Genomic DNA, 12970 nt, shown 5'->3' with positions numbered 1-12970 from the left:
TAAATCAAGAATTGCCTCTCTTCTTGTGGGTTCCAGGATTAGCTGCTCAAAGAAGCAGTCATTTAAGATGCCAAGAAACTTTATCTCTGCATCTTGTCCTGAGGTGACATGTACCCATTCAACATGGGGATAGTTGAAATCATCCATTATTATTGAGTTTTTTATTTTTATAGCCTCTCTAATTTCCCTGAGCATTTCACAGCGACTATAACCATCCTGGTCAGGTGGTTGGTAGTATTCCCCTACAGAAAGGCTCCTATGTCCTACTGGGCAAGCTGGATTGAAACTTGGGTTGAAGTTGATTTGGAGGTTTGTAATTTTTATTCTTGAAAGTACCCATAAATTGAATTATTCCTTACCAAAGTGGGTTTTTTCCTTTAAGCATTGGTGATATAACAACACCTATTGTACACATACACTATCACACATCTGGTCTGAGACAAAATAGTTGATAGGTTTGTGACAAACAGGAACCATAGGATTGCATCATTAAGTTACTGAACTGACAAAAAGATGCTCCTCTTACAGGGGCCTGAGCTAGCTCCCACTGAAGTCAGTGGAAAGACTCCAACCTAATTCAATGGATATTGGATCAGGCTTTAGAAGAGTAAGAGATAGATGCAAAACACTTGTTCCTCAAAAGTTTTAATACAATGTTTAAGAAAGGCTATGTGAAGCCCCTCAGCCCCTTCCAGTTTATGGATTTGGGGGCCTATTTTCACAACGAGCTGAATAGCTGTCAGTTCTTTTTGTTCTCATTTATGCCTCTCCTAGCTGTAGCTTCAGATAGTTAACAAAAACAAAAGATCTGTTTTTTTCTAAAAACTTGAAAAACCGTTGTAGGCGGGTAGAGTCATTTCAAGAGTAAAATGCTACTCAACACTTCGAGTGGTGAAGTTTAATTGTGCCGATTCACATTTTCGATCTAAATTAAGAACCTCCTTTGCTAGTAGAAAGAGAACCTAGAAGTTCTGAAGTAGGCAAAACAAAGAACGTTTCCACTCAAACCGAGAATGGAGACCAACATTTACAAGTATATAATTTGATCATCTGTTTTCTAAATGGGTCCAAGACTGTGTGACTTGATTTTTTAAAAAATGTTTTGCATAAGGAAGGTCTTTGAAAGAGGCCTTAACTTAATTCTCAACATTTTAAAGGGGCACTATAAAGTCAAATTTAGCCCCAAATTTAGGTCTCTTACAAAACCTATATAAAATCTTTCCATGACCTTTTTAAGATTCCAATTTTTTTTTTACTATTTCCTGCCAACCCAAACATTGTAGCATTGTCCAACTACATTAAAACCAGAAAGTGAAACTGACCATAAACAAATGGGAAAATAACTAGCCTATTTTAACTGTTTTAAGCAAAGAAGTACAAAATGTAAGAGAGGCAGGATAAAGAATGAAAATTAGATTAGAGTTTTTAAAAAATGTTTTGTTCAAAAGTTAACATAGATAGCACAGGTATTGATTTCTTTTTAACCCAGCCAGTGTCCCTTTAACATTTTTCTCTCTTGAAAAGGCTTTTGTTAGGTCTGCAAATTATATTTCCAAACCTTTCACACAGGTTTATCAAAATAGGGTGTCACCTTCCTGTGTTTGTCTGATGGGATAAACTTGTTAGGACAGCAGGCTGTTGCATCATCTTATGATGCAATGAAAGACACTGTATCACACAGTCATGTCCTGATTCAACATGATTCTATTTGGGAGAAGTCAACAAAAACACAAAAACAAAAAACAGCCTCAACACAACTCTAAAATTGAGGTGCTCCACAGAACATGAGGGACCACAATCAAATTTCCTGAGTCTATGCCAGTTATATTAAAACATGATAGGCTTTAGACTATTAGTGACTGTCAGGATTCATTTGGAATCGTTATTCAGTAAGTGCAGCAGGTTTGAAATAGTGGAAATTATTTTCTCGGTCCACAGAATGTAGAAATCATGTGTCACCACACCTAAAACATGTATTGCACAACATGTAATACAGGAACTATTTGAAGGTGATTTTCTTTGTTGTTATTACTCAAATCTTGATTCAAAACAATGTCAATAGATTAAGAAAAAAGGAAGACAAAAATATGTAAATGGTAAGATTATACTTCCTTCCCCTAAGACAAATCAGGGCCCTGATCCTACAAACACCTTGTATTTCCTTGCAAACACTTATGCGTATGATCAACTTTACTACAATGAGTAGTCCCACTGTGCATAAATGTTTGCAGAACATGGGCCTCAGGCTTGATTCAGGAAAGCACTAAAGCTCATAATTAAGCATGTGCTTAAATGCTGTCCTGAATACATACTCTTTCCTGAATTGGAGCCTAAATGAACTAACTTGAAAGGTTATATTTAAAGTTAAAAATTTGTCCTCATGGAGGCAAGTGAGTGTGTCTGTGTGTGTGTTCTATGTAGTGGTTCTGATAACTTCCTTCAATTAAGGGCTTCAGTTAAGCTAGAGGAAATTCTTTGATTATTTTATCGCTGGAAAGTCTAAAAAGTCTAAAATCTACAGCTTGTGCAGGATCTTAACAGTCCAGGACAAAGCCTTTTGGATTTTTTCCTAGCTTGGAGACTGCCACTGAGGTCTCTCTGGAAGGTTGGAGAAATTAGTGGGTATCTGCTAATTTTAACTTGTAAGAGCTGGTGCTGAGGAAAGCTAAAGCTGGTATAGTAGTGTCACTAATATTAGTGCTGGTATAGTATCAGAGGGGTAGCTGTGTTAGTCTGCATCCAAAAAACAACAAGGAGTCTGGTGGCACCTTAAAGACTAACAGATTTATTTGGGTATGGTTCTAGCCCACAAAAGCTTATACCCAAATAAATTTGTTAGTCTTTCAGGTGCCACCGGACTCCTTGTTGTTTTTCCTGGTATAGTAGTTTCTCTAATATTAAATCTGGAGAAATATCAGTGCTGGATCTAGGGGTGCTCCTGCACCCCCTGGTTTGAAGTAGGAATAACAACCCAAATACATGGTTTCTGCCTTCAGCACCCCCACTACAAAAATTGTTCCAGCACCACTGTATGAATTGCAATGCTACATTATACCTTCAATGAACAGACCACAAACGTCTGATGGTCCAATGGGTCAGAAAAGTTGTTGGACACAACCTATTGTGAAGGTTTTATTGCCAGACTGTAGGCCTCATTGCCCAAAACATATTTGTCCCAGGGATATGGCGGGGGAAGAGGGGAGGGAAGGGGAAGAGTGTAGACAAGATTTGCTTTAACAGGGGAGGGCCAGTACTAACGGTGGAAGGAAGCCCATTTAAAAAACTAAAGGACTTATGCTCATTTCTCTGTATTGCTAAACTGTAGATGTGCAAGGCAAGGACAATCTCTAATTTAAATATAGTTAATAAAAATGATAGAGAGTTTAAGGAATGTAAAAAATCAGAAGTGGAAGAGACCTATCAGTCTCTATGTCCACATGCCAATATAGGATGTTCTCTGTCGTCTATTTTCAAGTACACAAAACTGTTAGGAAACAGTACACTTCCTTACACTGCTAGTGGCTCCAATCCAGGTCTAAAACCTACTTTTACAGAACAGTTTCATAAAGATACAGATGCTGAATGCTTCCAGACACACACAGTGATCTAGACAATAGTCAACACAGTATTTGTCAGTACTTTACAAATATCTTGCTGTATCAGTGGGGAGTACAGGTAACACAAAAAGCCAGCAGAGATGGAAAAAAATGGATGCATAGATAAATTTTGAAATGTGACTAATTATATGTTTGCAAACTACTTGTACACATGAACCAATGAACCTCTAATGTTGTTGACATGTCACATGGATAGGCCTGCACAGTTTAGGCGTAACAGGAGACCAAATTGCATGGTAACTAATGAAATGACATTTGAGATAAGGTTATAGTCAGCAAATCAATGTTGTTTGAGTAAGGAACCTAGGAACTTCAGATCCTTAGTACCTAAATAAGCATTTCTAGTGTTTCAAAAGAGTAAACATGCTTTGTAATCACTAAGGGGGTGGGAAGCAACTAATGAAAGTACAAAGGAGGAGAAATGTGTATTGGCAATTCCTGAGCAGTCTGTGCTGTATACAAAGATGGGGACTGCATTTTTATCTTGATCCACCCCCAAACTAATACTGATATTTGATAACCCATTCTCCATCACCAGATAGCAGTAAATCCCATTTCATATAAAAATAAATGCATTACAATTTTTGTTTCCAACTCTTACATATATATAGGCATATTATTTATAAGGCTAACAGAAAATTGAATCTAAGGGTCTGATTAAAGCCAATGGCAGTCTTTCTGCTGCTTTCAGTTAACGCTGGATGAGACCCCAGTAGTGTATCAAATCTAGGGATAAAAGTCTAAAGTTGGAGATGGTCAGAAACCATGGCAGAACATACAGCTAAAAAAAGGAATGCATCTTCACACCGTTAGCAATTTTGACACACATGGAAAGAAATTAAAAAAACAACAACATTGTGTTAAACTACACTATAACTGATTCGAGAGAGAATTGAGTTTTGTTGTTATCAGAAATGAAGTTAGACATAAAGGTTTGGAAGACATGCACATGGCCTGGGTCCAGTTCCTTGCACAGTAAGGACAGTCCATTTGGAACCCAAATATACATCCCTATGTAAAAAGAACAGAACAGGAGTACTTGTGTCACCTTAGAGACTAACAAATATATTTGAGCATAAACTTTCATGAGCTACAGCTCACTTCACTGGACGCATGTAAAAAAGCTTATGCTCAAATAAATTTGTTAGTCTCTAAGGTGCCACAAGTCCTCCTGTTCTTTTTGCGGATACAGACTAACATGGCTGCTACTCTGAAACATCCCTTTGTGAACATTTTCAAAGCAGAATTTTTTTAAATAGACCCATGAAACCTGGAATCTCTAAAGTCTCAGCATGCAGCAATGTCAATTATTTTTAAGGGAGGGGAGAGGGAGAGGAATGGTCTGTGTAGGATTTCATCAGATAATTCTCAGATTATAAACCAATAACTTTAAATTTTTAATCATCTGTTTGTATTTAAACAGCACAAGAAACTGTTTTTAAATTCCTTCTTTCTACTCCAAACCACCTACTGTGACACAACAGATGATTCAGCTATATAATTATACAATATATTATTAGATCACATAGGCAGAAGAGACATTACTAGCATTCTTTGTTTATGCTGTAATCCACTTACTGAGATTCATCATCAGCTCTCTGGAGGAAGGATAGTGCAGTCTCTCTGCAAAGTCTGGACAATACCACACAAGTAGTTCTTGGTTGGCAGGGATGGGCTTGATAGTGTAGAAATAGATGTTCATTCCATTCTGACAAGCTGCCAAATTCTGCTCCTGAACAGAATGGGCTGGGTTCACATAGCGCATCCAATTGCTCTTGTCCTCATTAAATCCGTCAATGAAGTGGTGAAGTTCACCCCTGGAATAGATCTAAATGAGGGCAGAATATTATGAATATAAGTGTATAGTGTATACACACACACACACACACAGAGTACATACGGCAAATAAGAGATTACTTTAAAAAAAAAAAAAAAAACCACGATCAACCAAATAACCAACAAAATAAATACAGAAATGGGTGTCCCCTTTCCAAATAAGACATTCTCAGCATTAAGAGTAATAAAGCTCATTCTTGATTAGGTACATTCTCCCAGTTACCTTTTCCATTTATGTTTAGTCAACGTTTTGCTCTATTAATGTGCACACATAAAAGCCACAGAACATGAAGAGTTGTCTGAAGTAAGTCTACCTTAGAGGTCTTTTTCTGCTGCTATGATCCAACAAGTGTGGGATACTGTTGACTTCAGGTTTGAGTGTGTGCTTGCATTAATGCTTTGAGTCACCTGTGTATAAGACTGACTAGCTAGGCTACGTCAAACACAGTCTCTTTCTCCGTTTTATTCTATGGCCTCTGTACTTGCAGTTTCCTACCACCTCCGCCCAAAGGTTTAAACTATGCAAACATCCTCCACCCCCAACAGTCCTAAAGTAACACTTGCTCACTCTTGGAATGTAGCTTTTTTCTGGAAAAGCTGGGTGGGGCTAAGGTGAACTTCACCTGCCATAACTGAAGACCTGGCAACGGGCCAGCATTTGACAGTATGAAAGTCATGTTTCCTCTCAATAGGCATGTTTAGGCATATACTTTAAAAAAAAAACAAACCCAACCGTATAAAACTGCTTGGCAACATGCACAAGAAAAAAAACCCAATTCAATGAGTGAAGATGTCATTTGACAAAGTTATAAGAATATGAAAATTAACTGAAAATCTAATGAACTCAACAAATATGTCCTTTAGAATTAAGATAGCTTATTTGTGGAAATAATTAGTTCAGCCACTACTTGATGAAATAAGCCATTTAAGAATGCCTGAGTTTCACAATAAGTTATCGGGTAAAAGTTAGTCTTAGACTGAGCCATTTGGATTTTAGATTGGAATCTCTTTGAGGCAGGAACTCTCTCTTTCTAAAGAACAGACCTAATATGTTTGATCTCATCAGTGAAATACATCTCTCTCTGTCTCTATGCTCATACTACTTTCTTTTTCATTTGAACAGTAACTGCAAGAGTCAACTGAGAAGAAAAAAAAAAAAAAAAAAAGGGAAAAAGACAGCCTGGCCCTTTAATGCAGGCAGTAAACACCAGAATCACTTTCTTTTAAGAGTAACTTCCTGTAAATTGAGAAGGGGGAAATACATGTGGCTTCATCAAAGAAGCTAGTGAGAGATTTTGCGGTGTGTTTGTTATGAGAAAATGGAACAGAGCCGGGTGAATTCTGCTATCAAGAGGAGTTTTCAAGTTTCTTTGTTTACTCCGATTTGCAAACTTCCAGGAACTTGGGGTTCCATTGCTGTGCACTTCTACTAGAGACGGAAGCTGCTTTCTAAAGCTACACTGAAGGTCTTCCAGTTACCCTTCCATAGATAGTACAATTTACTGTACTTCTTTTAAAAAAAGAAAATACCAGTATCATGAGGTCACATACACACCCCCACAAAACCTTATTCTGCCATCTCACCAGATTTCCATATATTATCAAGAAGATTAAAAATGTGCTGACTCATAGTACAGTTACAAGAAATGATGTCACTCTGAGGTTTGCACAGCCCTCATGTCCCCCTTCTCCTATCTGTGTGTGTAATTTGCATGGAACATTTATGTTCACACAGAGCAGATGTTCCTGTTCCTGCCAGCAAAATCAGGATGCCTTTTATAGCATGTGGGAAGTTATCTCCCACAGCTTCCTTTGCATGTGCAAGACTGTTTCAATCCCTGAGGAAGGAATTCATTTGAGTTACGGCAGTGTGTCTGTACTGAATCAAGAGATTATAATAGTAAGTTTAATGACCCTTAGAAGACTCCTATATTATTTCCAAGAAGCTTTACATTAAAACAAAGTAACATCACAAAAATGAGGTCATCTTTCTTACAGCAATATATAACTAAAATCCTAGAAAATAGTTAAAAACCATCTTTGAATATTTGCTGAATTATTCCCCACAGGTAATGTTACACAAAAGTTATTATTCTTTTCTCCTGGTGTTGGACTTAGCCCCACAAAGGCACCTAAGTCTAACACTTAGCTCCTCAAATCACCCAGTCAGCTACCAAGTAAACATATAGGCACCCAAATTCCTCACATGCCTGACTTTCTGCTGGCAATGTCTCTGCTGGCAACTAAGTTTCTGCTGCTGGGCATGTGCAAAATTGCTGAAAGCCTGATGCTCCTAAGCTGTGTGGCACCCTACCTCATGCCTAAGTCAAAAAACAGGCACTTCCCCATCTGTGGGGCCAGATAGGCGTTTTCAGACCATGCCTACTGGACTGGGCCTGACACAAAAAGGCAGCCAGCAGTGACCAGATGGGGAATTTTTGGGGCTGGCTGGTGTGCGGGTGTCCTAGAAAGCCCAATAGTTTGGTGGTTAGAGTACTTACCCAGGATGTGGGAGACCTGTTTTCAAATTCCCATCCTGCCCAATTTGAGCAGAGACTTGACTCCAGGTCTCCCATATTCCAGGTGCATACCCTGACCACCAGACTGTTGGCTCTTCTGGAGTGAGAAGTGCTCAATCTCCTCTTGGAGCTGTTCCACTTGGTATTAAATATTAGTTCAGAAAGAGAGCAAATTTACTCCATAGGCTGGTGTTCAAGTTCAAGGCCCTGCTCCAAACCAGGCACAGCAGGTATCTGCAAACAGGTGTTCCATGGCCCAGGTGAGTGCTCTAACCACTGGACTATTGGCTATAATGGTATAGGGTGGGTGACTGTCTCTATCTCTATTTTTTTTGTGAGAAAGGGCTTACCTGGCTTAGGTGCCTAACTCCAGAAGAAGCCTGAGCGGAGATAGACACCTAAAATATCTTCCCTCTCCTCAGCATTTCCTATGGGCTAGTTTAGGCAACTCCTCATTCAACTCGCTTGCATCTGTGAAACCCTTGTTTTAGCACCTAACTCTTCCTATGCATTGCACAAGGAGCCTGGACACCTAACTCAGGGTTGAGAGGATTCCACTGGACAGCAGGGCATCTAAAAGTTAGGTGTGGCAAAGCTGAGTGTTGCAACACCTAAGTCCCTTCTGGGACCTCGACTCTGGTAATTAAGTACAAGATCTTTGTCTCACAAGCGTAAAAACACTCCTGCACCTTGTGTGAACATTTATGTTAATTATTATCCATGTGCCAATGAGTAAAATTGTGTGGGAGAAAGTATAAGAAAACCCAAATGAGGTAATTACTTAACTTAGTTTTTCCTTAGAGGCCCCAAAAAGAGCTACAGAAAAGCTCACTAAGGCTATGTCTACACTTAGGGCGGCATGTAGAATATGCATCCTGCATGCCCCCCAGCACAGGTATAAACAGCAATGTAGTTGACAAGGCACTGCTTAGGCGAGTAAAGACACTCCAGACCATTAGGGTATGTACCGTACATGGTTCCCTACGTGCCCAAGTCATTCCTCCCATGTCTACACTGTCAGAAGCTTTCTCCACTGCCTTCTCGTGGTAGAATTGACACTGTCGCGTGCAGCAGTGTGGAAGCAGCCCGCTTTCTACTGAAGTGTGTAGCTACACATATAATATACACCACGGCCAGTGTAGACAAGGCCTAAAAGTAAAGTTATGCTTTTATGCACGCACAGTGTAGCAGTAGTCTTTCTATATAAAGAATGCAAGCAAGTGCCAGGACAATTAGAGCAAACCTGAGGCTTACTAAAAAGCCATTTGATTAGGCTCCCAGTGGCAAGGCTCAGATACAGAGTACAAATCTCTCTTCCCACTCACCCATATTTGCATCAAATCCTGTGATAGACCGGCTTAGTGATCTGAGGGCAACAAGTTCAGTTCCATGGAAGAAGATGGAGCAAAATGGATGTATACAGAACTGGTAAAGTGTTTGTGGAGGAAGTTGGGGGATTAGTTCACTGAGGTTTCTCAATCACCAGGAGAAGGAAGGAAGGAAGGAAGGGCTGAATGAAAGGGATGGCAGAAGATAAATGGAGGGGGGAAGGGAAGGAGACTATCCTTACTCCTCCAGGGAGTGCCTAAGGCACTCCTCCAGTGCCTAAGTTATCAACACAGAGTGCTCAGTTAGCACACACAGACTCCTACTCCATACCATGCTGAACTACCTTATGAGCAGTAAACATCACATTAACATTTCTGCCTGCCATTAGTGGGGTACATGGCCATGATGAGGCAGCCAGTTTGGCAACATTTTCTCAACTGGCCCTAGAAATGTCTGTTCATTTAAAATACACATATTGAAGAGATAAACACTGTTTTACAATAGTTGAATTTGAAACATGCTTAAAAAGTTATTCAGAATTTAATAATTCCAGCATAAAAGATTATATAATTATAGAATACATCCTACTCACTCTCAAGTATGTATTAGCTAGAAATCAAGAATACATGACATTCTTAAGTCTTAAAGAAGGACTTATTACTATTTCCTTGTGTAGAAATGCAAATCAACCTACCCTGGCAGCAAGTAGCAGAGCTATTTCTTTATATGATCAAGCACTGATGTGTTGCAGAAGACAGAGCCAAGAGCTGTTGTGCATCTCCCTCACTCTCCACCCACACTGTCCCCATTTCCAAGAGGGCCAGAAGTTTACTCAGCTTAGTTCACCACTGTTCTCTCAGAATTCTGTTCATATATGGCAGAGTAAAGAAGTTGCCCCCTGCACTCACACAGGTCTGAAACAGGAAGTGACCCAGCTTTTCAGCAGTACTCATTTAGTGATCTGATTACTGCATCAACATGGAGCTGTTTTTTTCCTGCTTACCCGCCAAAAGTATTTTCTGTTTGCGTTCTTGGGAACTGTATCGTTGGTATAGATCTCTCCTACCAGGGGTCCAAAACGTGTTCCTTTAGGGATGTACTCTTTACTTACAACTCCAGTAACCTGCAAGGAGAAGAGCAAATGATCAGCCCATCTTCAACAGAAAACAAAAGTCACTCTTGTTCTTACTAAAAAGCCCAAGCCCAATATATTTTTGATGAGAGGTCAGAAAAGCAGAAATAAACTAACAGCCACATTGACATCTGATATGAAAAACTATGTCAACTTACAGTTTCTTGCTGAAAAATATGGAGGCCAGTAGTGAAAAGAGCTTCAGGTGCATAAATAATGAAAAACTGCCATACAGAAATTTGTTTGTATTTGTAAGCAGAAACAGAAAGACTCACTGAAAGCAATTTTTTTCCCTTAAAACAAGAGGGTCAGGTGTTTCAGAGTTAAGAAAAGATCAGCAAATTAAAGAATTCTAACCTACTGATACTAATACCACTCCCAACCACTTACAGATGTAGCTTTTCTCATCAAAGGTGAATGTCAAAATTCTAGTCTCAGAAACTAAAAATATTCAGTAGTAAGCACTTCAGTGTGCTGAAATTACCACTCTCTTGTAGTTTTCTTGTAAAAGGGGTTCAGTGCAGTCTCTATTTCTAGATAAAAATAAAACCCTTTTATTGCTCTGGTACCTTGTTGAATGGCTGAAAAAACATCCAAAACCTACAACTCTTCCATTACCATACAATAAAAATCAACAAATAATATGAACTGACTTTGGGAAAGTGTGCTCACAGATTACTGTCTTTAAAAGAGACAGAGGTTCCTGTAATATGTGTTACGTGGGTCTGGTCAAGGAAGTGTAGGTTTTTGGTGAAAATGCTCTGCTGTACCAAGTTTAAGATACATATTGTAGCTGTTCAGCTTCCTCCTTGACAGTAATTACACTAAAAAAGTCACTGACCACAAATCAGGAAGCAATTCATCATTATTCAGAAGAACGTGCCTTTGAGTAACCCTTTACAACACATGGCTGAGTTCTTGGTTTTGTCCTTCCCTTTTCTCCACCAGTCCTCTGAATTTTTGTGTATTTAAACAATGTGTTATAAGCAGAATAATTTTGTAAACCAAAAAGCAGGACTTTGCAAGACTGCTTAAGAAGCAGGGAGGAGAAATAAAACAGGCTGTTGGTTTGGTAACCTTACTGAACTTTCATAGTAAAGCCAATTAAATACAGTCCTCTCATACACCTTACTAGGTAATACTTCTTATTGTGCCATAGAACTACAGCAGAGCCTTGCTGATTGGCACTAATAATTGGAACCCCATTGCTGATTCCTGAATTCTGCAAATTCACAAATAAACAAACACAGTTAACCAAATAAATTAAGGATCATCACAATTATGTACTTTGTTCAGATGAGTAAGCATTTAGGTTTACTTGAAGCACTTCACAGTGCTCTAGCAAATGTTCTGCATCGTACATGGTATTTTGTAAACGTGACTATGCATTATAACATGAAACCCAACCACCGTTTCTGCTATTAAATCTTTGCTGAAAAATGGGGCTATGATGGTTCTGTTTGGGTGTGTGTGTGTGTGTGAATGAGAGCACATTATTGGTTTGTGTATTAGTGAAATGAGAATTAGTAAGGTTCTATTGTACATTGTCTATGGATAAATATTCTGATTTGACTTCTTGACTGGAAATGCAAACAAACAATTAACGCTTAGCAAAGTTTTATGTGAAAAGGGAAACAGAACTGAACAAGAACTACTGAGGAATCAAGCATATAGGCCATTGGGAAGTGGATTGGTGATTATGTGGAAGATGGTAATGCTGTCTTGCAAGTGTTTTGGTGTGTGCGCGTGCGCACACACACACACACAAAGATTTGTGCATCTGGACTGGAGAGTGAGAGAAAAAGGGACTTCCAGAAATTTTCCTACACCTACCACAAGTTGAAACATGTTCAGTGGCCCAGTTTTATTTTTATCCTTCTTGTACATTTCTCGTAGAGAGTTGAAAAAGGCAGATGTTCTTTCTCATCTTCCCCATCTACCTTCATTTACATCCATCTGCCCTTTCTAGAAAAGTTCATAGCAGTTTAACTGTAAAGTATATTTTAGCTCTTTCACAGTTTTAAAATGTCTTGGTCTTAATTAAAATATCTAATGAAATTCTCAGAATGTCTAGAAATCACTACTGCTTGAAGTAGTCAACTTGAAACATTTACTATATTGGCTTCTCTGACACAGCAGATCCTTTTTTTAATATATGTACAGCATTTGATTCTTTCCCAATATATAAAACATTAATATGGTTTATCATCCAATAATTAATGGAAGATATTTTGGCATAATATTTTTTAGAAGTGTGCGTGCACACATGCGTGTCTAAACACCCTTTTTTGTTTTGTTAACTATCTACTTTTTGCCACCTGTCGTTTCTGATCAGAGTGTATAGTATAAATTATGTCTCTAAAAGCTCAACTGTTATGAACAAGTAGCATTAAACTCAAAATCACAAGCCAGCAGAGGAACATTGATGACACCAAGACAACTCTGGGTTCTAGATCTCATGCCAGACAGGAGGCTGGTCCTGTGCCATAATCAAGATCAAAGAGACTCTTGCCATGCCATAGTGTAGTGGGATTTAG

At 38.8% G+C, this 12970-nt stretch overlaps 1 protein-coding gene across 1 annotated transcript in view; it reads right to left on the bottom strand.

Moving 5' to 3' along the window:
* PRDM1 (PR/SET domain 1) overlaps nucleotides 1-12970 on the bottom strand; it is a 115831-nt gene that overhangs the window by 8532 nt on the left and 94329 nt on the right. The window contains exons 5-6 of the mRNA XM_084624793.1: nucleotides 10305-10424; nucleotides 5196-5445 (exon numbers count right to left, since the gene is read on the bottom strand). Of these exons, the coding sequence (XP_084480919.1) occupies nucleotides 5196-5445; nucleotides 10305-10424 (370 nt within the window). The remainder of the gene's footprint in view (nucleotides 1-5195; nucleotides 5446-10304; nucleotides 10425-12970) is intronic.

This window comes from Lepidochelys olivacea (genome assembly GCF_965140295.1).
Source record: "Lepidochelys olivacea isolate rLepOli2 genome assembly, chromosome: 3".
Taxonomy (NCBI): domain Eukaryota; kingdom Metazoa; phylum Chordata; order Testudines; family Cheloniidae; genus Lepidochelys; species Lepidochelys olivacea.
Note: the sequence above shows the minus strand (reverse complement) of the source record. Positions and strands in the feature narration are given on the sequence as shown.